The sequence below is a fragment of the Pleurodeles waltl genome, chromosome 6 (assembly GCF_031143425.1).
Source record: "Pleurodeles waltl isolate 20211129_DDA chromosome 6, aPleWal1.hap1.20221129, whole genome shotgun sequence".
NCBI lineage: Eukaryota > Metazoa > Chordata > Amphibia > Caudata > Salamandridae > Pleurodeles > Pleurodeles waltl.
Window position 1 is genome coordinate 1,194,427,239 of NC_090445.1, and position 24,948 is coordinate 1,194,452,186.

The 24,948-nt window shown below is 44.7% G+C and overlaps 1 protein-coding gene across 2 annotated transcripts in view; it reads right to left on the minus strand.

The window, feature by feature from the left end:
* The window catches only part of ANXA7 (annexin A7), a 387,587-nt gene that overhangs the window by 219,630 nt on the left and 143,009 nt on the right, over window positions 1-24,948 (minus strand). For both annotated transcript variants that reach the window (XM_069240454.1, XM_069240455.1), the window contains exons 4-5: window positions 22,748-22,978; window positions 21,046-21,089 (exon numbers count right to left, since the gene is read on the minus strand). In XM_069240454.1, coding sequence (XP_069096555.1) covers window positions 21,046-21,089; window positions 22,748-22,978 — 275 coding nt within the window. The remainder of the gene's footprint in view (window positions 1-21,045; window positions 21,090-22,747; window positions 22,979-24,948) is intronic.

Below are 24,948 nucleotides of genomic sequence, written 5' to 3' on the forward strand. Positions count from 1 at the left end.
GCAGCCTCGTATGTTTTCAGTAGTTGGTTGGTGAGCTCGAGAAGGGCTAAACACTGTCATGCCTTTCACTAATGAAATCAAACGGATTTTAAAAGGCAAGCCCACAAACCAATGAAATTCACAAGCGTGACATAGGCATGGTTAAAAGCCCAAAAAGAGTTTACAACGGAGACGGAGCGCTTGTGCACTCAACCCTAAAAACAGACTAGCAAAAACGGGAATAAAAGCAATCTAAACCCCTGAAAAGCATTTCCTAATCTTTCTGACCTGTTCTAAGAAGTTTGCTACAGAATAGCAGATACAAGGGGAATGTAATTGTAGATAGTCCAACGCAGGTCTACAAATTTAAACGATTCAACAGAGGCATGATAAACTCTCTCCTTAGTTTTGTATAAAAACTCCAAAAGAAGCACATATGTTAAGTGCTTTGTTCTGAAAAGTCATCACATGGGCAGGGAGGTAAGTGAGATTTTTTTTTTAATTAATAAAAGCAACTAAGAAATTCAGGTGTGCCTCGCGGGGCTTAACAGGGGTGGGGAGGCACGGGCAGGGGGGGAAATTAATTTAAAAAAAATACTTAGAATATACCTGTATTGTCGCTGCCGACGTCACCACCGCACCACCCCTCTGCTGCAGGAACAGGCTCCCAGCCTGTCCTGCAGCCAATCCTGATGCTGCTCAAAGCAGGGTTAGGTTTGGCTGGGAGTGCCCAGCCAGCGCGCTCCCAGGCAGACTGGGAGTTTGTGCCTGCTCTATCCATCCCGGCAACAGTGCCAGGCTGGAGAGCGCCTACTGTGCATGTGTGTTCGGCCGGCCCGAGATGGCCGGCCAAAGATACATGCGCAATGAGGGGGAAGTGCTGTTCACTCTCTCTCAGTGCGCATCACAGCCTGTGGCCCGCCCCTTTTACTCAAAAACGATAATAAACATATTTTATTATCGTTTTTGAGTAAAAGGTTTGCAGCTGCTGTTGCTGGCGGGGGTAGATGCTCAGAGGAGCCACGCCTGAAGAAATGTACAATGTTTAAAAAACACATAATCGGTAAAAATCCATGCTGCACATTGGAGACTATGGTTATATCATGTTGAGCGCAGGCTGGTCTAACATTAAGGCATGTGCTGCAATGATACTTTTTAAAATTATTTTCCAACCCCACCTTCTGCTATGAAATCAATAATCATCAGTGTTAGAAGTCTCTTTAACTCAAACCTTCGATGGATTCTAGATCATGAAAATATTTGGAAATTCCCATATTCTTACATGATTTCTTGATAAAATTCAACCATGGAATCTTTTGGATGCCCTCCAGAGCCAGATAATTACAAATTAACATCCTGTTGAATATCGCTGCCGGCTTTGTCTAGACACTACAACAAAGTAATAAAGCTGCCGAATTAATTCTGTCCTCAGTAAACGGAATACCCCAAACCTTGTAACTTAAAATTGGCTCAAGTAGAAGGAAAAAAGACTGCATCTTTTCTAAATATTTGTTGTCGACTTGCTAATGGGTCATCACATCAGAATACCACCCATTTTCCTGCACCATAACAAATCCTTGACACACATTGACTATTACATATAGCAGTCAACTCCTTCAGTGGCCTCAGGCCTAACCTAGGTGCAAATCTAAACAACGTTGCAATAGCTTTCTCAAAACATAGCCTTCTAGATTCCATTAATGGTTTCCAGTTGTTGTGACAATGGAGAAGAAGACAAAGGTAAGGGACTGTGCCTGAAGCTGCAATCGTATTACAGTTAAGGAAGTGGGTACAAGCCTTCATCCTGGAAGGGCTATTACCATGGTATATGTCTTTCCAGGATTCACCCTCCGACCCATATTATCCAATGAAGACGGTGAAATTATCATGGAGTGTCTGTAAGTCATTTCCTGTGAGTGCCATCAAGATTCCATCACCTGCACAGAGCAGTATAGGCAATGGACGAGACCTTAATTGCACACATGTCACAAGCACTGTCCACCAAATATTTCCCATTGTTATTGATGTATAATGTAAATAAGGATGGGGCTAGAATACATCCCTCCCTCACACCTCCGCGGGCATCAAATTACTTTTTGCCATATCGTGCCCAATCCGTAGTGTCTGTGTATAACTTGCGTAAAAAAGTATATTATTGACCCCTCTACAACCATATCAATAAAAAAGGCACTACAGCTGGAAACAGTTAATGCAGTCCAATACACAAGAGAAATTCATAACTGCGATATAAAATTACCCTTTTTGGCTAAATTATATTTGCTGACAACAATATTTAGGGCCTGATTATAACTTTGGCGGTCCCACCAAAGCAGCAGGGAGGACGCAGACGTCTTCTCCCCCACAGTGTATTACAGTGCTCCCCCACCGGGCTGACCAATGGGAACCCTGTATTACGCATTCCTGCCGGGCTAACCTGCGGGAACAGTGCTATGATATTGGTTTCGGCTCCCTTAAGGCCGAGACCAATACCGCAGCGCTCCAGCATCCTCAGAATTTGCATTGCAGTGCGTATTCCGACGATGCTGGGCTGAGGGGCCTCTGCACTGCCCATGCCATGGCAGTGCAGTCCCCCCTCGCTTCCCCCTTAGCCCCCAGCACTAGCTTTTTGCCAGCCTTTTCATGGTGGGGTGCACCCATGAAATTCTGGCGGAAAGTGGGTTTTCATCAGCCAGGCAGTATGGAGTTCATCACCGCCCAGGCTCAGTACAACTTAGGCTGCCGTCACCATATCAGGAACCATGTTCCAGGCGGGGACGGCGGTCACCTGGTGGGTCCATCCGCCAGGGTTTTAATGTGGAGGTTGGTCTGCCACAGTTGCAGTGGTCTGACCATCACTGCAATAAAGAAATGGGCCTACGGCAGCTGGGATTATGTTTACACCTTTTTTTTCGAGTTAGGACAACCACAAACTGACTTCCAAGTAGGGAGAGGGCCACATTTCACTGCTGCGACTTTCATAGCAGTAATAAAGGAGAGTGCCCAAAATGAAAATGTCACTTACCCAGTGTACATCTGTTCGTGGCATCAGTCGCAGTAGATTTGCATGTTCTGCAATAGCTCGCCATCTGGTGTTGGGCCGGAGTGTTACAAGTTGTTTTTCTTCGAAGAAGTCTTTCGAGTCACGGGACCGAGTGACTCCTCCTTTTGTCTCCATTGCGCATGGGCGTCGACTCCATCTTCGATTGTTTTTCCCCGCAGAGGGTGAGGTAGGAGTTGAATTGTAGTAATAGTGCCCATGCAATGGAGTGACTAAGTATGCACCTATTTAAGGTTGAGATGATACATATATAAATAATTGGAGGTAACTTCCAAACTGCTACAGGCTCCCGGGGAGGCGGGTGGGCACATGCAAATCTACTGCGACTGATGCCACGAACAGATGTACACTGGGTAAGTGACATTTTCAGTTCGATGGCATCTGTCGCTGTAGATACGCATGTTCTGCATAGACTAGTAAGCAGTTATTTCCCCAAAAGCGGTGGATCAGCCTGTAGGAGTGGAAGTAGTCTGAAATAATGTCCTTAATACGGCTTGACCTACTGTGGCTTGTTGTGCGGATAACACGTCTACACAGTAGTGCTTAGTGAATGTGTGAGGCGTAGACCATGTGGCTGCCTTACATATTTCTTGCATTGGGATGTTTCCTAGAAAGGCCATGGTAGCACCTTTCTTTCTGGTTGAGTGTGCCCTTGGTGTAATGGGCAGCTGTCGTTTAGCTTTAAGGTAGCAGATTTGGATGCATTTAACTATCCATCTGGCTATACCTTGTTTTGAAATTGGGTTTCCTGCGTGAGGTTTTTGAAAGGCAATAAAGAGTTGTTTAGTCTTTCTGATGTTTTTTGTTCTGTCAATGTAATACATCAATGCTCTTTTGACATCTAATGTATGTAGTGCCCTTTCAGCTACGGTATCTGGCTGTGGAAAGAACACTGGAAGTTCCACTGTTTGATTTAGATGGAACGGTGAAATAACCTTTGGCAAAAATTTAGGATTGGTCCTTAGGACGACTTTATTTTTGTGTAGTTGTATAAAAGGTTCCTGTATTGTAAACGCCTGAATCTCGCTTACTCTTCTTAGGGAAGTAATGGCGATGAGAAATGCCACCTTCCAGGTTAGGAACTGTATTTCGCAGGAGTGCATGGGTTCAAAAGGTGGACCCATAAGTCTAGTTAGGACAACATTTAGGTTCCATGAAGGAACAGGTAGTGTTCTTGGTGGTATAATTCTCCTAAGGCCTTCCATGAATGCTTTAATGACTGGTATCTTATATAGGGAAGTTGAATAGGTAGTCTGCAGGTATGCAGATATTGCTGCAAGGTGAATCTTAATGGAAGAGAAAGCTAGGTTAGATTTTTATAAGTGAAGCAAGTAACCCACTACATGTTCTGGAGTTGTGTGTAATGGTTGTATTTGATTAATATGGCAGTAGCAAACAAACCTCTTCCATTTACTTGCATAGCAGTGCCTGGTGGATGGCCTTCTGGCTTGTTTTATGACTTCCATACATTCTTGGGTAAGTTGTAAGTGCCCGAATTCTAGGATTTCAGGAGCCAGATTGCTAGATTCAGCGATGCTGGATCTGGGTGTCTGATCTTTTGGTTGTGCTGTGTCAACAGATCTGGCCTGTTGGGCAATTTGATGCAGGGTACCACTGATAGGTCTAGCAGCGTTGTGTACCAGGGTTGCCTTGCCCAAGTTGGTGCTATCAATATGAGTTTGAGTTTGCTTTGACTGAGTTTGTTTACCAGGTAAGGAAGGAGAGGGAGAGGAGGAAAAGCGTAAGCAAATATCCCTGACCAGTTCATCCATAGGGCATTGCCTTGGGATTGTTTGTGTGGGTATCTGGATGCGAAGTTTTGGCATTTTGCGTTCTCCCTTGTCGCAAACAAGTCTATCTGAGGTGTTCCCCAGAGTTTGAAATAAGTGTTCAGAATTTGGGGGTGAATTTCCCATTCGTGGACCTGTTGGTGATCTCGAGAGAGATTGTCTGCGAGTTGATTTTGGATCCCTGGTATAAACTGTGCAATTAGGCGAATTTGGTTGTGAATTGCCCAATGCCAAATTTTCTGTGCTAGCAGGCTTAACTGCGTGGAGTGCGTCCCTCCCTGCTTGTTTAGATAATACATTGTTGTCATGTTGTCTGTTTTGACGAGAATGTATTTGTGAACTATTATTGGTTGGAAAGCTTTTAGTGCTTGAAAAACTGCTAGAAGTTCTAGGTGATTGATATGCAGTTTTGTTTGATGTACGTTCCATTGTCCTTGTATGCTGTGTTGATCGAGGTGTGCTCCCCACCCTGTCATGGAAGCATCTGTTGTTATTACGTATTGTGGCACTGGGTCTTGGAAAGGCCGCCCCTTGTTTAAATTTATGTTGTTCCACCACAGAAGCGAGAGGTAAGTTTGGCGGTCTATTAACACCAGATCTAGAAGGTGACCCTGTGCTTGAGACCACTGTGATGCTAGGCATTGTTGTAAGGGCCTCATGTGCAGTCTTGCGTTTGGGACAATGGCTATGCATGATGACATCATGCCTAGGAGTTGTAATACCATCTTTGCCTGTATCTTTTGTGTTGGATACATGCGTTGTATGATGGTGTTGAAATTTAGAATTCTTTGTGGACTTGGAGTGGCTACTCCCTTTGATGTGTCTATTATGGCTCCTAGGTATTGTTGTACCTTGCGCAGCAGAATGTTGGATTTTGTAAAGTTGACGGTGAACCCGAGTTTGAAGAGGGTTTATATGATCTGATTTGTGTGATTTGAGCACTGTATGAACGAATGGGCCTTGATTAGCCAGTCGTCCAAATATGGGAACACATGTATTTGCTGCCTTCTTATGTGTGCAGCGACCACCGCTAGACATTTGGTAAAGACTCTTGGTGCGGTTGTTAATCCGAAAGGCAGTACCTTGAATTGGTAATGTATTCCTTTGAATACAAACCTTAGGTATTTCCTGTGCGATGGGTGTATTGGTATATGGAAATAAGCATCCTTGAGGTCTAAAGTTGCCATGTAGTCGTGTAGTTTTAGCAATGGCAATACTTCTTGTAGTGTGACCATGTGGAAGTGGTCTGATTTGATTAAAGTGTTCACTACTCTGAGGTCTAGGATTGGTCTCAGCGTTTTGTCCTTCTTTGGTATCAGAAAGTACAGTGAGTAAACTCCTGTGTTTATTTGTGTGTTTGGCACTAATTCGATTGCATTCTTTTGCAATAGTGCCTGCACTTCTATCTCCAGGAGATTGGAATGGTGTGTTGTTAAATTTTGTGCTTTTGGTGGTATGTTTGGAGGGAATTGTAGAAATTCTATGCAATAACCATGTTGGATAATTGCTAGAACCCAAGTGTCTGTAGTGATTTCCTCCCATGCTTTGTAATAATGACCTATTCTTCCCCCCACTGGTGTTGTGTGGAGGGGGTGAGTGACCTGTGAGTCATTGTTTAGTAGTAGGGGTTTTGGGGCTTTGAAATCTCCCTCTATTTCTAGGGAATTGGCCTCCTCTATATTGTCCCCGAAAACCTCCTCTATACTGTCCCTGGTAAGTGGACGGTGTTGCTTGTGAGGTGCTGGCTTGTGTGCTTTGACCCCGAAACCCCCCTCGAAAGGGCGTTTTACCGAATGTGCTGTAATTCCCTCTGCTCTGCGGGGAGTAGAGTGCGCCCATGGCTTTGGCAGTGTCCGTATCTTTTTTGAGTTTCTCAATCGCTGTGTCCACTTCTGGACCGAAATGTTCTTTTTCATTAAAAGGCATATTGAGAACTGCTTGTTGAATCTCTGGTTTAAATCCAGACGTTCGGAGCCATGCATGCCTTCTGATAGTTACAGATGTATTAATTGTCCGTGCAGCTGTATCTGCAGCGTCCATGGAGGAACGTATCTGGTTGTTGGAGATGGTCTGTCCCTCCTCAACCACTTGTTTTGCCCTATTTTGGAAGTCCTTGGGCAGATGTTCAATGAGATGTTGCATCTCGTCCCAGTGGGCTCTGTCATAGAGCGCAAGTAGTGCCTGGGAGTTCGCGATGCGCCACTGGTTTGCAGCTTGTGCTGCGACTCTTTTACCAGCTGCATCGAACTTGCGGCTTTCTTTATCTGGGGGTGGTGCATCTCCAGATGTGTGAGAGTTGGCCCTTTTCCTAGCTGCTCCTACAACAACAGAGTCTGGTGGCAGCTGTGTAGTGATGAAAACCGGGTCCGTAGGAGGCGGCTTATACTTTTTTTCCACCCTTGGTGTGATTGACCTACTTTTGACCGGCTCCTTAAATATGTCTTTTGCGTGCCGGAGCATACCAGGGAGCATAGGCAGGCTTTGGTATGAGCTGTGGGTGGAGGAGAGTGTGTTGAACAAGAAATCATCCTCGACCTGTTCTGAGTGGAGGCTTACGTTGTGAAATTGTGCTGCTCTAGCCACCACCTGAGAGTACGCGGTGCTGTCTTCTGGTGGAGATGGCTTTGTAGGGTATGCCTCCGGGCTGTTATCTGACACTGGGGCGTCGTATAGGTCCCATGCGTCCTGATCTTGGTCACCCTGGCTCATGGTGGTGTGAGCTGGGGAGTGTGATGGAGTTTGTGCTGGTGAAACGTTAATCACGGGCGGAGGAGAGGGTGGTGGTGTAACTCTTTTCACCACTTTTGGTTGTGGTGCTTGTTCCGTCTGGAACTCCAACCTTCTCTTTCTCCTAATGGGGGGAAGGGTGCTTATTTTTCCTGTCCCCTGCTGAATGAAGATACGCTTTTGCGTATGGTCCACATCAGTTGCTTGTAGCTCTTCCTCAAACCTATGCTTTTGCATTTGGGAGGTTAGCGAGTGCTCTTCTGTATAAGAGCCTGAAGCTGGGTCGCTTGCAGTTTGTTTCGGCATCGAAACTTTGTCTGTGTGTTTTTTCGGCTCCGAGGTGACTTTTTTCCTTTTCGGGGCCGAAACCTCTCGGCGTCGATCTGTTTCGGTGCCGCTGTCTCGGCGTCGAGCCGTGTCCACACCGGCATCTCGGTGTCGAGGCTTGTCTCCAGCACTTTCTCGGTCCCGAGAAGGCTGCGTGCCGGTGTCTCGATCGGAGTCGGACGATCTCGGCACTGTTTGGGCCTTTTTCGGTGCCGACGGTCGGTCACCGAATTTATGGGTCGAGCCATGGCCTGGTGGCAGTGGCGTCCCCTGGGCCTTGTAAATGTTTCTTTGTGTGGTTTTCGACGTCTTACTCACGGTTTGTGTATCGTCGAATCCTTCGGAGTCTGAGTCTTGGATCGAGAAGGTACCTTCTTCTTCCTGTTCCTCGAACTCCCGTTGGGCTGTCGGTGCGGACGCCATTTGAAGTCTTCTGGCTCGACGGTCTCGGAGTGTTTTTCGGGACCGGAACGCACGACAGGCCTCGCAGGTGTCTTCGCTGTGCTCAGGTGACAGGCACAGGTTGCAGACCAAGTGTTGGTCTGTGTAGGGGTATTTATTGTGGCATTTGGGGCAGAAACGGAACGGGGTCCGTTCCATCGGCGTTCTTCAGCACGCGGTCGGGCCGACCAGGCCCCGACGGAGGATCGAAAAACTACCCCGAAGGTCACCGGAGCTCTTCGATCTTCGATGCGGTGTGGAATCTAAGTACGCCGATCCCGAACGCAACAATACCGACGAAAATCTTCCGAAATTAGCTAATTTTCCGTTCCGAAACTCGGAGCGACAGGAACACGTCCGAACCCGATGGCGGAAAAAAAACAATCGAAGATGGAGTCGACGCCCATGCGCAATGGAGACAAAAGGAGGAGTCACTCGGTCCCGTGACTCGAAAGACTTCTTCGAAGAAAAACAACTTGTAACACTCCGGCCCAACACCAGATGGCGAGCTATTGCAGAACATGCGTATCTACAGCGACAGATGCCATCGAACATAAATGTTTTCTAGAAACTTATCTAATGGTATTCAATCTGCCCCCCCAGATCTTTCCCTTTACTGCAGATCTTTATGGAACTTGTAACCTCATCTATGTCAAGTGCAAGCAGGCAGAATGATAGCTTTACCTCACCATTATGACTTCCTCCTATAAACATGACCCTACACTCCTTCACCCAGCGAATAGATTGATGCAAAGTTTTTACCATGCTCCTCTATGGGATAACTATAAGTGGCTATTTAGAAGTACTGACATACAACAATAAAACATAATTACATATAGAATGCCATACTAAAATACTTATTTACTAAACACAGCATATTCTTTTTAGGGTTGTGAATCATGGCATAGAATAAAACTGAATATTCATTCACACAATCAAAATTTTTCTTAAAAGGCGTCCACATAAAGGACACATTTCATAGCACTGTAGTAGCAAACAGCAATTTCAAAAGTACACAGTTTGTAAAGATATTAATGGCCGTATCATTAGCATTCCAAACATCATGTTAAAGCAGCAAAAGGAATATGCTACTTACTCCGTGAGCATCTGTTTGTGGCATGTAGTGCTGTAGATTTACACTTTACACACCTGCATACTCCTGCCATCTAGTATTGGGTCCGTATGTATAAAAGTTGTTTTTCTTCAAAAAAAAGTTTAGAGTCAAGAGGTCTAGAGACTCCATCTCTCTGTGATAATGCACATGGGCATCAACTCCATTGTTAGGTTGTTTTCCTGAAAGAGGGTGAGAATGGAGTATATAAGTGTAAGCAATGAAATGACCATGTGAATATAGTGTGAGTAAACCGTAACGACCACAGTTTACCGGTGTCCAGAGAGGAGGATGGGCGTTTGAATCTACAGCACTACATGTCACGAACAGATGCTTACAGGGTAAGTAACAGTCTGTTCAAGGCACGTGTGGCTGTGGATATACATACTTGCATATACAGTAAAGCAGTTCCTCTCAGAAGTGGTGGATAACCTATGGGTGTTGCAGTTGTTTGAAAAAGTGTACGTAGCACTGCCTGACCTATGTTGCCGTGTTTGCGAGCCAAAACATCCACACAATGTTTAGTGAAGGTGTGTGGTGTCGATCATGTAGATGCTTTACATATGTCAGCTAAAGAAATGTTTCCTAAAAAAGCCTTTTTACTAGTAGAATATGCTCTGGGAGGTGTAGGTAAATTTCTTTTGGCTTTAGTACAACAACTTTAAATGCATTTTACCATCCATCTGGCTATGCCTGATTTGGATATATGGTTCCCTATATAGGAGGTGAAAAATCAACAAAATGTTGCTTAGTTTTTCTGAAAGTTTTAGTTCTATCAATGTGGAAACATAAGGGCCCTTTGAACATTTAATGTATGGAGAGCTGCAAATTAATCTGGCTGTGGGAAAAAATGGTAACTCGATTGAGGTAAAAATGAGAGACAACTTTAGAGAGAAATGTAGGGTTTGTGCGTAGGATTACCCTGTCTCTATGTAGCTGGAAGAAAGGTTCTTCCAAAGTTAAAGCCTAAAGCTCACTAACCATCTAAGTGAGATGGTTAGATGGGAGATGGTTCAGGAAAGCAACTGAAGGGGGCATGTATGCAGAGGTTCAAATGGATGGCCCATAAGGCATGTAAGAACAAAGACAAGATTCCATGAGGGTGCAGGTGAAACCCGCAGCGGAATGAAAATGTCACTTACCCAGTGTACATCTGTTCGTGGCATCAGTCGCTGGAGATTCACATGTTCTGCATAGCTCGCCATCTGGTGTTGGGTCGGAGTGTTACAAGTTGTTTTTCTTTGAAGAAGTATTTCGAGTCACGGGACCGAGTGACTCCTCCTTCTGTCTCCATTGCGCATGGGCGTCGACTCCATCTTCGATTGTTTTCCCCGCAGAGGGTGAGGTAGGAGTTGTGTCGTAGTAATAGTGCCCATGCAATGGAGTGACTAAGTATGTACCTATTTAAGGTTAAAATAATATATATACAAATGTACAAAGTTGAAGCTAACTTCCAAACTGCTACAGGCTCCCGGGGAGGTGGGTGGGCACATGTGAATCTCCAGCGACTGATGCCACGAACAGATGTACACTGGGTAAGTGACATTTTCAGTTCGATGGCATCTGTCGCTGTAGATACACATGTTCTGCATAGACTAGTAAGCAGTTATCTCCCCAAAAGCGGTGGCTCAGCCTGTAGGAATGGAAGTGGTTTGAAATAATGTTCTTAACACGGCTTGACCTACTGTGGCTTGCTGTGCGGATAACACGTCTACACAGTAGTGCTTGGTGAACGTGTGTGGCGTAGACCATGTGGCTGCCTTACATATTTCTTGCATTGGGATGTTTCCTAGAAAGGCCATGGTAGCACCTTTTTTTCTGGTTGAGTGTGCCCTTGGTGTAATGGGCAGTTGTCGTTTTGCTTTAAGGTAGCAGATTTGGATGCATTTAACTATCCATCTGGCTATACCTTGTTTTGATATTGGGTTTCCTGCATGAGGTTTTTGGAATGCAATAAATAGTTGTTTAGTCTTTCTGATGTTTTTCGTTCTGTCAATGTAGTACATTAATGCTCTTTTGACATCTAATGTATGTAGTGCCCTCTCAGCTACGGAATCTGGCTGTGGGAAGAACACTGGTAGTTCCACTGTTTGATTTAGGTGGAACGGTGAAATAACCTTTGGTAAAAATTTAGGATTAGTCCTTAAGACGACTTTATTTTTGTGTAGTTGTATAAAAGGTTCTTGTATTGTAAACGCCTGAATTTCCCTTACTCTTCTTAGAGATGTAATGGCGATGAGAAATGCAACCTTCCAGGTTAGGAACTGTATTTCGCAAGAGTGCATGGGTTCAAAAGGTGGACCCATGAGTCTTGTTAAGACAACATTCAAGTTCCATGAAGGAACAGGTGGTGTTCTTGGTGGTATAATTCTTTTAAGGCCTTCCATGAATGCTTTAATGACTGGTATCCTATATAGGGAAGTTGAATAGGTAGTCTGCAGGTATGCAGATATTGCCGCAAGGTGTATTTTAATGGAAGAGAAGGCTAGGTTAGATTTTTGTAAGTGAAGCAAGTAACTCACTACGTCCTTTGGAGTTGCGTGTAAAGGTTGGATCTGATTATGATGGCAGTAGCAGACAAACCTCTTCCATTTACTTGCATAGCAGTGCCTAGTGGACGGCCTTCTGGCTTGCTTTATGACATCCATACATTCTTGGGTAAGTTGTAAGTGTCCAAATTCTAGGATTTCAGGAGCCAGATTGCTAGATTCAGCGATGCTGGATCTGGATGTTTGATCTGTTGGTTGTGTTGTGTTAACAGATCCGGCCTGTTGGGCAATTTGATGTGGGGTACTACTGATAGGTCTAGCAGTGTTGTGTACCAGGGTTGCCTTGCCCAAGTTGGTGCTATTAAAATGAGTTTGAGTTTGTTTTGACTCAATTTGTTTACCAGATAAGGAAGGAGAGGGAGAGGAGGAAAAGCGTAGGCAAATATCCCTGACCAGTTCATCCATAGGGCATTGCCTTGGGACTGCCTGTGTGGGTATCTGGATGCGAAGTTTTGGCATTTTGCGTTCTCTCTTGTTGCAAACAAGTCTATTTGAGGTGTTCCCCAGAGTCTGAAGTAAGTGTTTAGAATTTGGGGGTGAATTTCCCATTCGTGGACCTGTTGGTGATCTCGAGAGAGATTGTCTGCAAGTTGATTCTGGATCCCTGGAATAAACTGCGCTATTAGGCGAATGTGGTTGTGAATTGCCCATCGCCATATCTTCTGTGCTAGAAGGCTCAACTGCGTTGAGTGTGTCCCCCCCTGTTTGTTTAGATAATACATTGTTGTCATGTTGTCTGTTTTGACAAGAATGTATTTGTGAGTTATAATTGGTTGGAAAGCCCTTAATGCTTGAAAAACTGCTAGCATTTCTAGGTGATTTATATGCAGTTTTGTTTGATGTACGTTCCATTGTCCTTGTATGCTGTGTTGATCGAGGTGTGCTCCCCACCCGGTCATGGAAGCATCTGTTGTTATTACGCATTGTGGCACTGGGTCTTGGAATGGCCGCCCTTTGTTTAAACTTATACTGTTCCACCATAGAAGCGAGAGGTAAGTTTGGCGGTCTATTAACACCAGATCTAGAAGGTGACCCTGTGCTTGTGACCATTGTGATGCTAGGCACTGTTGTAAGGGCCTCATGTGTAGTCTTGCGTTCGGGACAATGGCTATGCATGAAGACATCATGCCTAGGAGTTGTAATATCATCTTTGCTTGTATTGTTTGTGTTGGATACATGCGTTGTATGATCTTGTTGAAATTTTGAATTCTTTGTGGACTTGGAGTGGCTACTCCTTTTGTTGTGTCTATTATGGCTCCCAGGTATTGTTGTACTTTGCACGGCAAAATGTTGGATTTTGCAAAGTTGACGGTGAAACCTAGTTTGTAGAGGGTTTGTATGATTTGATTTGTGTGTTGTAAGCACTTTGTTAGTGAATTGGTTTTGATTAGCCAGTCGTCTAGATACGGGAATACATGTATTTGCTGCCTTCTGATGTCTGCAGCCACTACTGCTAGACATTTTGTAAAGACTCTTGGTGCGGTTGTTAAACCAAAAGGCAATACTTTGAATTGGTAATGTATTCCTTTGAATACGAACCGTAGGTATTTCCTGTGCGACGGATGTATTGGTATATGGAAATACGCGTCTTTGAGGTCTAAGGTTGTCATGTAGTCCTGTAGTTTTAGCAATGGTAACACTTCTTGTAGCGTGACCATGTGAAAGTGGTCTGATTTGATGTAGGTGTTTAGTATTCTGAGGTCTAGGACTGGTCTCAGTGTTTTGTCCTTTTTTGGTATTAAGAAGTACAGTGAATAGACTCCTGTGTTTGTTTGTGTGTTTGGTACTAATTCGATTGCATTCTTTTGCAATAGTGCTTGAACTTCTATTTCCAGAAGTTCGGAATGTTGTTTTGATAAATTCTGTGCTTTTGGTGGTATGTTTGGAGGGAATTGTAGGAATTCTATGCAATAACCATGTTGGATAATTGCTAAGACCCAAGTGTCTGTAGTTATTTCCTCCCATGCTTTGTAATAATGACCTATTCTTCCCCCCACTGGTGTTGTGTGGAGGGGGTGAGTGACATCTGAGTCACTGCTTGGTTGTAGGGGTTTTGGGGCTTTGAAATTTTCCTCTATTCCTAGGGAATTGCCCTCCTCTGTATTGGCCCCGAAAGCCTCCCCTGTACTGTCCCTGGTAGCTGGACGGTGTTGCCTGCGAGGTGCTGGCTTGTGTGGCCTGACCCCGAAACCCCCCTCTAAAGGGTGTCTTGCGGAAGGTGCTGTAGGTTCCCCTGCTCTGCGGGGAGTAGAGTGCGCCCATGGCTTTAGCAGTGTCAGTGTCTTTTTTAAGTTTTTCGATTGCCGTGTCCACTTCTGGTCCGAACAGTTGTTTTTCGTTGAATGGCATATTGAGCACTGCCTGCTGTATCTCTGGTTTGAACCCAGACGTTCTTAGCCATGCGTGCCTTCTAATGGTCACAGATGTATAATTTGTTCTTGCAGCTGTGTCTGCTGCGTCCATAGAAGATCGTATCTGGTTATTTGATATGTTCTGTCCTTCCTCAACCACCTGCTTTGCCCTCTTTTGTAGTTCCTTGGGAAGATGCTCGATGAGGTGTTGCATCTCATCCCAATGGGCTCTGTCATAGCGCGCAAGTAGTGCTTGAGAGTTAGCGATGCGCCACTGGTTTGCAGCTTGTACTGCGACTCTTTTCCCAGCTGCATCGAACTTGCGGCTCTCTTTATCTGGGGGTGGTGCATCCCCAGATGTGTGGGAGTTGGCTCTTTTCCGAGCTGCTCCTACTACGACGGAATCTGGTGGCAGCTGTGTGGTGATGAAAACAGGGTCTGTAGGAGGTGCCTTATACTTCTTTTCCACCCTTGGCGTTATTGCCCTACTTTGACCGGCTCCTTGAAGATTTCCTTTGCGTGCCGAAGCATACCTGGCAGCATAGGCAGGCTTTGGTAGGAGCTGTGGGTGGAGGAGAGGGTGTTGAATACAAAGTCATCCTCGACTTGTTCTGAGTGGAGGTTTACGTTGTGGAATTGTGCTGCTCTAGCCACCACTTGAGAGTATGCTGAGCTGTCTTCTGGTGGTGAGGGCTTTGTTGGATATGCCTCCGGACTGTTGTCCGACACTGGGGCGTCATATAAGTTCCAAGCGTCTTGATCCTGGTCATCTTGGCTCATGGTGGTGTGAGCCGGGGAATGTGACGGAGTTTGCGCTGGTGAGACGTTAATTACAGGTGGAGGAGAGGGTGGCGGAGTCACCTTTTTCACCATTTTTGTTTGTGGCGCCTGGTCTGTTTGAAACTCCAGTCTCCTTTTTCTCCTAATAGGGGGAAGGGTGCTTATTCTTCCCGTTCCCTGCTGTATGAAAATACGTTTTTGCGTATGGTCCACTTCGGTGGATTGCAGCTCTTCCTCAAACCTATGCTTTCGCATCTGAGAGGACAGTGATTGTTCCTCTGTATAAGAGCCTGGACCTGGGTCGGTTCCGGGTTGTTTCGGCACCGAAACCCTGCCTGTATCTCTTTTCGGCTCCGAGGTGGCTTTTTTCTTTTTTGGAGTCGAAACCTCTCGGCGTCGATCTTCGTCGGTGCCGCTGTCTCGGCGTCGAGCCGCTTCTACACCGCTATCTCGGTGTCGTTGCTTTTCTCCAGCACTTTCTCGATCCCGAGAAGGCTGCGTGCCGGTGTCTCGATCGGAGTCGGACGATCTCGGCACTGTTTTGGCCTTTTTCGGTGCCGATGGTCGGTCACCGAATTTATGGGTGGAGCCATGGCCTGGTGGCAGTGGCATCCCCTGGGCCTTGTAAATGTTTCTTTGTGTTGTTTTCGACGTCTTACTCACAGTTCTTTGATCGTCGAATTCCTCGGAGTCCGATTCGTGGATCGAAAAGGTTTCTTCTTCCTCTTGTTCCTCGAACTCTCAGTGCGCTGTCGGCGTGGACGCCATCTGAAGTCTCCTGGCTCGACGGTCACGGAGTGTCTTTCGGGACCGGAACGCACGACAGGCCTCGCAAGTCTCTTCACTGTGCTCAGGTGACAGGCACAGGTTACAGACCAAATGTTGGTCTGTATACGGTTATTTGTTGTGGCATTTGGGACAAAAACGGAACGGGGTTCGTTCCATCGACGTTGTTCGACACGGGGTCGGGCCGACCAGGCCCCGACGGGGGATCGAAAACTACCCCGAAGGGCACCCGAGCGCGTCGATCTTCGATGCGGTGTTGAATCTAACTACGCCGATCCCGAACGCAACAATACCGACGAAAATCTTCCGATATTAACTAACTTTCCGTTCCGAAACTCGGAGCGACAGGAACACGTCCGAACCCGATGGCGGAAAGAAAACAATCGAAGATGGAGTCGACGCCCATGCGCAATGGAGACAGAAGGAGGAGTCACTCGGTCCCGTGACTCGAAAGACTTCTTCGAAGAAAAACAACTTGTAACACTCCGACCCAACACCAGATGGCGAGCTATGCAGAACATGTGTATCTACAGCAACAGATGCCATCAAACTAACTCTTTTGAGCCCTTCCATGAAAGCTTTAATGACTGGTATTTGGAATAAAGAGACGTGTTGTCTATTTTGCAGACAAGCAGCAAGATGTAATCTTATAGATGTGAATTTTGTAGATGAAGCAAGTAACATACAATGTATTGTACACTGGCTTTTAAAGAGTCAATGTGTTTTGAACGTTAGTAGCAAACAAACCTTTTCCATTTTGCCACATAGGAAGCTCTAGTGGTTGGTCTACAGGCTTCTTTAAGAATGGTCATGCAATCAGGTGGCAAACTAAAGTAATCAAATTCTATGACCTCAGGAGCCATATCGCCAAGTGGAGAGCTTTGGGATTTGGGTGCCTGATTTCTTCATGGTTCTGAGTGAGACGGTCCGGCCAGTAGGGGAGCTTCTCGTCTGGAACTACAGAGATATCTAGTAGCGTTGCGAATCAGGGTTGGCGAGCCCAGATGGGTACTAGAATCATAGTGAGAGAGGTTTGCCTGAGGTTCCAAACCAGAAATGGAAGGAGAGAGAGAAGGAAAAGTGTAGGTAAATATCCCTGACCAAGGCATCTATAGTGCATTGCCCTTGGATGCATGTGTGGGGACTTGGAGGAAAAGTTTGGGCATTTTTCGTTTTCTGGGGCTGCGAAAAGGTATATCTGAGGGCACCCCACCTGTGAACATATGGGGGAGGGGGGGAGGACTTGGGGTGTTCCCATTCGTGGACTTGTTGCTGCATGCAGATAAGGAAATGCGTGTACTGCATAGATGGACTGCTACCACAGCTAGGCACTTGGGGCCAGATGTAGGTAAAGTTGGGTTTTGCAACTCGCAAAACCCTATGCACAACAGTGTCCCTGACACTGTTCGTGACTCGCAAGGGGGGGTTGCAAATGCCCATTTCATGAATATTCATGAGGTGGGTCGCAATTTGCGACCCCATGAGACTTGCGGCACTCACAGGGATGGTGGCCTGCTGGAGACAGCAGACCACCATGTCTGTGACTGCTTTTAAAATAAAGCATTTTTTTTTGTATTGCAGCCCGTTTTCCTTAAAGGAAAACAAGATGCATTACAAAACTAAAAAATGAAACGTTTTCGTTTCATTTTTTAGAGCAGGCAGTGGTCGACAGGACCACTGCCTGCTCTGGAAAAATGTTTTTAATGCCATTCACAAAGGGGAAGGGGTCCAATGGGGACCCCTTCCCTTTTATGAATGGGTTACCACCTGTTTGAAATGGGTGCTAACTGCGATTGGTTTGCAACCGGGTATTCCTCTTAGGGGATTCCTCTTCCTAATTGTGACTCAGAAACCCTGTTTTGCGATTCGGTAACCAGGTTACCGAATCGTTAAACAGGTTTTGTGCATTGCATAGTGCAGTTTACACGTTGCAAACAGCGAAAATCGCTGTTTGCGACATGCAAACTGTTTCCTAAATCTGGCCCTTGGTGAATATTCAAGGTGCCGTAGTCACCCCGAAAGAGAAAAGTTTTGAACTGATAATGTTTGCTGCCCGCCACAAACCTGAGGTATCTGCAATGGATTAGTATGTGAAAATAGGCGCTCTTTAGATCCTGTGTGGCCATAAATACGCCTTGTTTCAGAAGTGGAATTACATTTTGCAAGGTGACCATGTGAAAATGTTCTGATAGTATGTACTTGTTTAGTGGTCTGAGATCTAGGGTTGGTCATAGAGAATCATCTTTTGTGGGGATTAGGAAGTATAGAGAGTATACCCCTGAACCCTAGTGTTGAAGACAGACAGGTTCTATAGCTCCTTGAGAAGAAGAGCTGGAACTTCTTGTTTTAAGAATGTTTGATGTTCCGGTGACAACCTGTGAGTGAGGGGTGGAATGTTGGGATGAGTGGTAGTGAGCTCTAGACAATAGCCATGTTGGATAATGGCTAACGCCCACTGGTCTGATGTGATTTCATGCAATGTGGGGAAAAAGTCCTGTAGTCAAACATCGAAAGGTGGTATGTAATCGTGGGGGAAGTCACTGCTCAGTGGAGGGTATTGCTCCACATAGAGAGGCACCTTTACCTATTCCTTTACTATTGTTGCCTCTGTGGGAGCCACAATAGTAGCCCCTGGGGATGTGCTTTGGCCTTGTTGTCTTTCATATGAGGTGGAAGAGTATGAGGAGGTGGCTTCTGAGGTCCCACAATTACCGGGACAACAAAAGGTGCCATGAGGAGCAGGTGTCTGAAGGACCACATTGCTTTCACAGTCTCTGTGTCTTTTTTGATTTTTTTTTTTTTTTTTTTTTTTTAAGAGTGGAGGCTACCTGAGGCCCAAAGAGATGCCCTTTATTAAAAAGCATATTTAGTACCCTCTGCTGTACCACTGGTTTAAAACCCAATAAACTAAGTCCAGCATGGCACCTTAATAATATGCTAGTAGTAATAGCCCCAGCTGCAGTGTCAGAAGCATCAGGTGCACATCATATGCATGTGCTCGATACTAGTTTTCTCTCTCCCATTAGTTCTAGGCCTCTGTTCCTGTGCTCATCTGGGAGATGATAGAGGAGATCCTCCATCTCATCCCAGTGTGTGGTCATATCACGCCAAGAGTCCCTGAGAATCGGCAATGCGCCAATGATTGGCAACTTGAACCACAACTCTCTTCCCTGCAACATTAACCCTCACTGGCCTGTGAGTTTGCACGTTTGGATCAGTGGTAGTGTCTAGGGAATCCGGTGGCAACTGGCCCCTAATGAATACTGGGTCTGATCGTGATGGTTTGTACTTCTTGTCAACCCTAGGTGTTATGTGCTTAGCTCTAATGGGGTCTTTGAATATGTCAGCAGTGTGTCTCAGCATACCTTTTAACACAGGAAGATATTGTGTATCCCTACTGGTGCTGGAAAGTGTGTCAAAGAAGAAGTCTTCCTCTAAAGACTCTTTATGTAACTGCACATTGTGGATTTCGACAGCCCTAGCAATAACCTCCTGATAGGAAGTGGCATCATCAAGATGGGCATCATCAAGATGGGAAGGGCATGCAGGGTAGAGGACTGGATCTGTATCCAAACGGGGATCAGCATCATACATATCCCAGGGGTCATCTCTTGGTGGTGTCACAAATGTGACATGTGCTCCACCATACCCAGCAGTGTCGGACTGTGGAGACCGCTGTGGTGATATACCTGATGGATCCTGACAGTCATGTGGTGGAGAAGGTTACATTGGTGGTTGCGGAGGTGGAGGTGGTGAGGCAGGCAGAGGGGGCAAAAGGCTTGTAGCCTTGCCCACTCTTTTCCTTTGCTTGGAAGGAGTTAGCGTGTCCAAATCCTTTTGAACAGTCAGTTTCCTTTTAGAAGGGGATGGAGGTGTGGAACCGGAAGCCTTTGCCAGTATGCATCCAATGTGCGGCTGGATAGGAATTTGTTTTTGCAGCACGTCCAGCTGTTCCTGAAGTCCATGCAGGATCAGATCCACAGATGTTTGGGAGCTGGACTTGGATGTCGGCTTGCAAGTTCTCAGCTCTGAAGATTTTGGCACGGAACTCGGTTTCGGCATTGAAGCTCCACTTGTAGTCAAGGTGGTAGGCATCAACGGTTCGTTCGGCACCAATGGTCTAGTTGGCACCACAGTAACGTTCCAAGGCTGAAGTACTTGAAGCCGAAGGCTTCAATAGAGGTTTTGGAACCAAGCCAGAGGGCAGAGCGTCCGAACCAGATGCACAGTGCTGACAATGACCGGAGGGCAGTGGTTCACCAAGGGCCTCTGAGTGTGGCTCCAGGGGATCAGAGTGTCTCTTGGTGGGGTTTGGGCGATGTATGGGGGCAGTGGAGACCTGCATCCTCCATTTCCAGGTCAACATATAGGTCAGAGACTAACTGCTCTCAACAGAAAATGCCTCTTCCTTCGCCGTTTGAGGGTGGCTTTCTTCTTCCTCGGTGTGCTCTTCACTGAAGATGTCTGGAGTATCGTTGATGGTTCTACACGACATTCCCAGGCAATACGCTTGACGATCTCCAAGAGTATTGTTCGAGCTGAAAGATTTACAAGTATTGCGATCTAGTTGTCTCTGCTAGGGCGACAAACACAGGGTGGACACAAGGTGTTGATCGGTGCGAGGATATTTCGCATGGCAGTGCAATAACGGGAAGGCGCCCGTTCCATCACCAGTTGGGCAAACTTGAAGGGGTGTGAAGGAGTCTGAAAGAGGCCCTGAATGGAGAGACTCTAGCAGGGCCACAGTCGAAAGGAACTGAAACACAGTAGACAAAGTTTGATACAGAGATGGAGAATGCGACCAAAAAAACAATACTGATGAAAGGATGGGATATGCAAACCAAAAGTGAACCGTGAAGGAGTTGACAAAGAAGAGAAAGGCACATAAGTCTGAACCGGATGGCAGAAATAAAACAATCTAACAATGAAATCAATACCAATGTGCATTATCACCGAGAGGAAACTAGATCTTGTGACTCAAAAGACTTTCTGAAGAAAAACAATCTGTACACATCTGGAGCCATCATTGGATGGCAGAAGCATGCAAGCATGTGTTTCTACAGCCAGACATGCCTTGAACCTTTATTTTCCTGAAACACAAAGAATATTTACTCAATCGATTCCGTTATAAAAGTAAATCACGTACCATATTAGGAGGTTGGCTTGGAGCCGGGCCACCAGGATAGCCACCTTTTCAATGCAAAGTAATTTGAAAATGTTATTAAAATATATTTTCAATAAGAAATATAAACTTTTAAAACGCTATATCATTTTTAAACACTGCTGAATATGAATAACAGCTGTACGTACCAATCAGGGGCAATAATAGAATAAACAATAACACATATCTAATGACTCACAATGAGTATGAATATATATTACCTATTTTGCTCTTCCACGATTTAACCTTATTATTCTTTCCTTTTTCTTAACACCTTTATGGTGTAACTTTATTTACAAATAAAAAATATCTTGAAAAAAAAACAAAAAAAACACGCACTATACACAAAAAAAACACAGGTTCTAAGAAAAAATAAACGCTCAGAATGAAATACTTTATTTATAATCCAAAACCAAAAAATACCCAAACGTCACCAGTTGTAGTGATCTAAGCAACTGTAACCTTCATGTACTGCTCATGGCCTCACGCAACAATTAATAACATTACTAATTACATTTCACATGATGTGATCAATAATGTCATTACCACCAAAGCTATCAAATATATGGAAAACTTTTAAACACATATTTTAACCAGGATAATGTAACTACAAAGCCTGCACTGCTACTGACCAATTATAAGTGTCCACATAAATAAATCAAGTAAGAATTAACAGAGGTCTTCAAAAAAAGTACATAGAGGCAAAATGTTTGACATCGAACAATGATTTACATATATAAGTAATGCTACAGTCCTACTGACCACTGCTAAATGCCCTCAGGTGGATTCGGATGGATAAACTAGGCTAGGGTACTGTAGAGAAGTGCAGGTATTTTTACAAAGAAAACCACAACTGCAGTACCTCTGACGGTTTACTAAAAAGTCCTTGAATATGCTAAAAGGTAATTAAAGGCCATTCGATGAAGCCATGCATGAAGATAACGTTGCTTAGATAACCAGAAACATCTTTCCAACTTTTTGTTTTTAGATATGTATTTGTTAAATAAATCTGAGACAGGAATGACCATAGTGGAGAACCGTAACATTATACAACAAGATTTTACAGTGAGATTGTTTTGCGATGATGTATTGTATGACGCATTGCAATCCCAACACTTTGTACTCCCAGAAATAAACAAAAATGATTGCTGGAATTATTGATTTAATCTAAGCCACTGGTATTTATCCTGGTTTAGTCTATCTTTCTTTGCTCACTATACACTTCAGACAGAGACCAACCACATGCAAATCCGTCTAATAACACGTCAAAACATGCATAATATTACATAGATATGCAATTGTTTTACAGATAAGTACTATTTCCACAACTCTTTTCACATAACTAGCCGTCCTCTATCCTGGAGATGTCATTAGCTTTCAGAAGTTCAGTGGCAACATATGTACCTAGCAACCAGGTATGTAACATTATAATGCAAATAAGACTACTTTAACACAGAATGGAAAATTTACAAATATGTTTCTGTGGGCAACCTCAATATTAGCCTGATGCCTCATTAAGTGCTAAAATATCCTGATCATAAGATTAGATCTCAGACTGGAAGAAGCCAGAGTATAATCACGTTAAGAACACAACAGCTGAGTTGATGTACAATGGAGGTTTACAATATAAATCAGTAAATTTGTGCTTCAATTGTCCTTATTTTACACAGTTAAGCAGCCTACACACCTGGAGCTGGCCCGCCACCTCCATAGTTCTGCACCTGAGGTTGAGAATAGCCTGGTCCACCAGCTGGCGCCCCATAACCAGGTCCGGTAGTAGGTGCTCCATAACCAGCTCCTCCACTAGGAGCTCCATAACCGGCAGGTACTCCAAATCCAGCTCCACCAGCAGGTGCTCCAAAACCTGCCCCACCAGGAGGTGCACCGTAGCCAGCACTAGGCATGCCAAAGCCTTGACCTGAAGAAATAATAAAAAACTTAACTACTGTTTTTACAGGCTATATTTAAATAGGTTTTAGGATTTTAAAAATTCACTTTTTCAAATTATGTTTATCAAAATTAAAATACTTCAGCCTTGAAATCAGAAACATCATTACCTTACAGTGTGTGATGTTTTTTCTAACCTTTCTTGCTATCCTTCCTAAACAATTTTTATATATGTAGTGATCCAAAGTTATAGTCTCTATTTTCAAGAAAATTCATGCATAACAAGCATTTCCGTTGAAAGCAAAGGGATATCAGCTTTGAGTAAAAATAAATCACATGCAGATACAATTTGTTACAATTTTACTGGCTAGCTAGGACACTGAAATCAACAGAAATGATTAGATTGATCTCTTTGAATGAGCATGAATTTTTCAAACTATTTTTGTACTTACTGAAAAATATTTTGCGACAGAGCACTGACTTTTGTGCAGCACTATGCTTCCACAAATACTACTAAACTATATTTGAGACCACGAAGCCTGCACATGAAAGTTGGCACCTCTTTATCTGTAGTTCAGAATACCCCAAGAAAATTAATTTACCGAGTATGGTCATGGACAATATTTTGAGCAAACTCATCTCAGCGTGGCCCAGGGAGAACTTGCTGGACGAAAAAGTGTAGAAAAGAAAAACCGAGCAATAGCCCCACTCTAGTTATGCCCCAGGATAACATCCCCACATCATTTAGGAATGCTCCAATTTTGCTACAATTTTGTAAAGAGCTGAAGATGCACCTCCTTTGAGAACACTACACGAAAACGCTGTTACAGACTACTTTTGCCCTTGGAACCATGCTAACTCTCTAATCAGAGGTTGGCCACATACTTACCTTTTAACATGTACAGGACTCTGCACAGGTACATGACTTTGCTGAATTTCTGCTCGGGCTGCGCTATACAAAGGCCAAAAACATACATGCATGCTACTAAACCAACTGCTCTCCTCCTTTGGCCCATCCAACCTCTTCGTGTTACACTAGTTATCCTTATTCATTTATTTTTCTTACAAGTGGTTCTTTATTGCCACTTTATGCATGCATACAATACTTGACTAATAATCAATTAATACATAGTTTTGAGTTTGCTTAGAGGGTATAAATCTCACATAAACTAGGGTTACCATTACAGGGTTCAACAACGATACAACAGTATAATGTGTTCACTCTGTTTATATTCAACCACCATGATACTAGTTATCCCTATAGGGTGCACGAACGTCTCCTGGCCTCTAGGAACTTGGAGAAAAACGCAAACACTCAGGACTGCAGTTAGCAAATTAAGCAATGGAATTACTTATAAGTGCATGGCAAGAGTACAGCAACGTTTTTCATTTTTTTTCTAAAGACAAATATCAAGCACAAGCTAGTCCCTCGATATTTCTCAGTTTGAAAGATAAGATGCTCTAGCCTGGTGGGGTTGAGGTGAAGAGAGTTACTGCCCGACCCTCTCTCTCCACATGGTACTGTTTTAAATTTTTTAGACACATTATTCTTGTGCAGGAAAGTACCCTCTTTCTAGGCATCGTTACCCCATTTTCTCCCTTCCAACTTGGTTACCTGTATCATTTTCACCCCACATTTGGCATATTGGTGCCTCCCTGTAAGTCCCTAGTATATGGTACCCAGGGCATTGGGGTACCAGGGGATCCCCCAGGTGCTGCAGCATGTATTATGCCACCCGTGGGGAGCTCATACAAAGAGAGTTTGCAGGTCTGCCATTGCAGCCTGCGTGAAAGGGTGCATGCACTCTTTCCACTACAGGTCACGGCACCATGTCACCGTACGTCACCCCTATGGCAGGCCTTCCTAGTCCAGAGAGCAGGGTGCAGGTGCCTATGTGTGAGGGCACACCTGCAGTAGCAGAGGTGCCCCCAGGAATTCCAACTCCATTTTCCTGGACTACATGAGAGCGGGGATGCCATTTTATGTGTGTACTGGACATA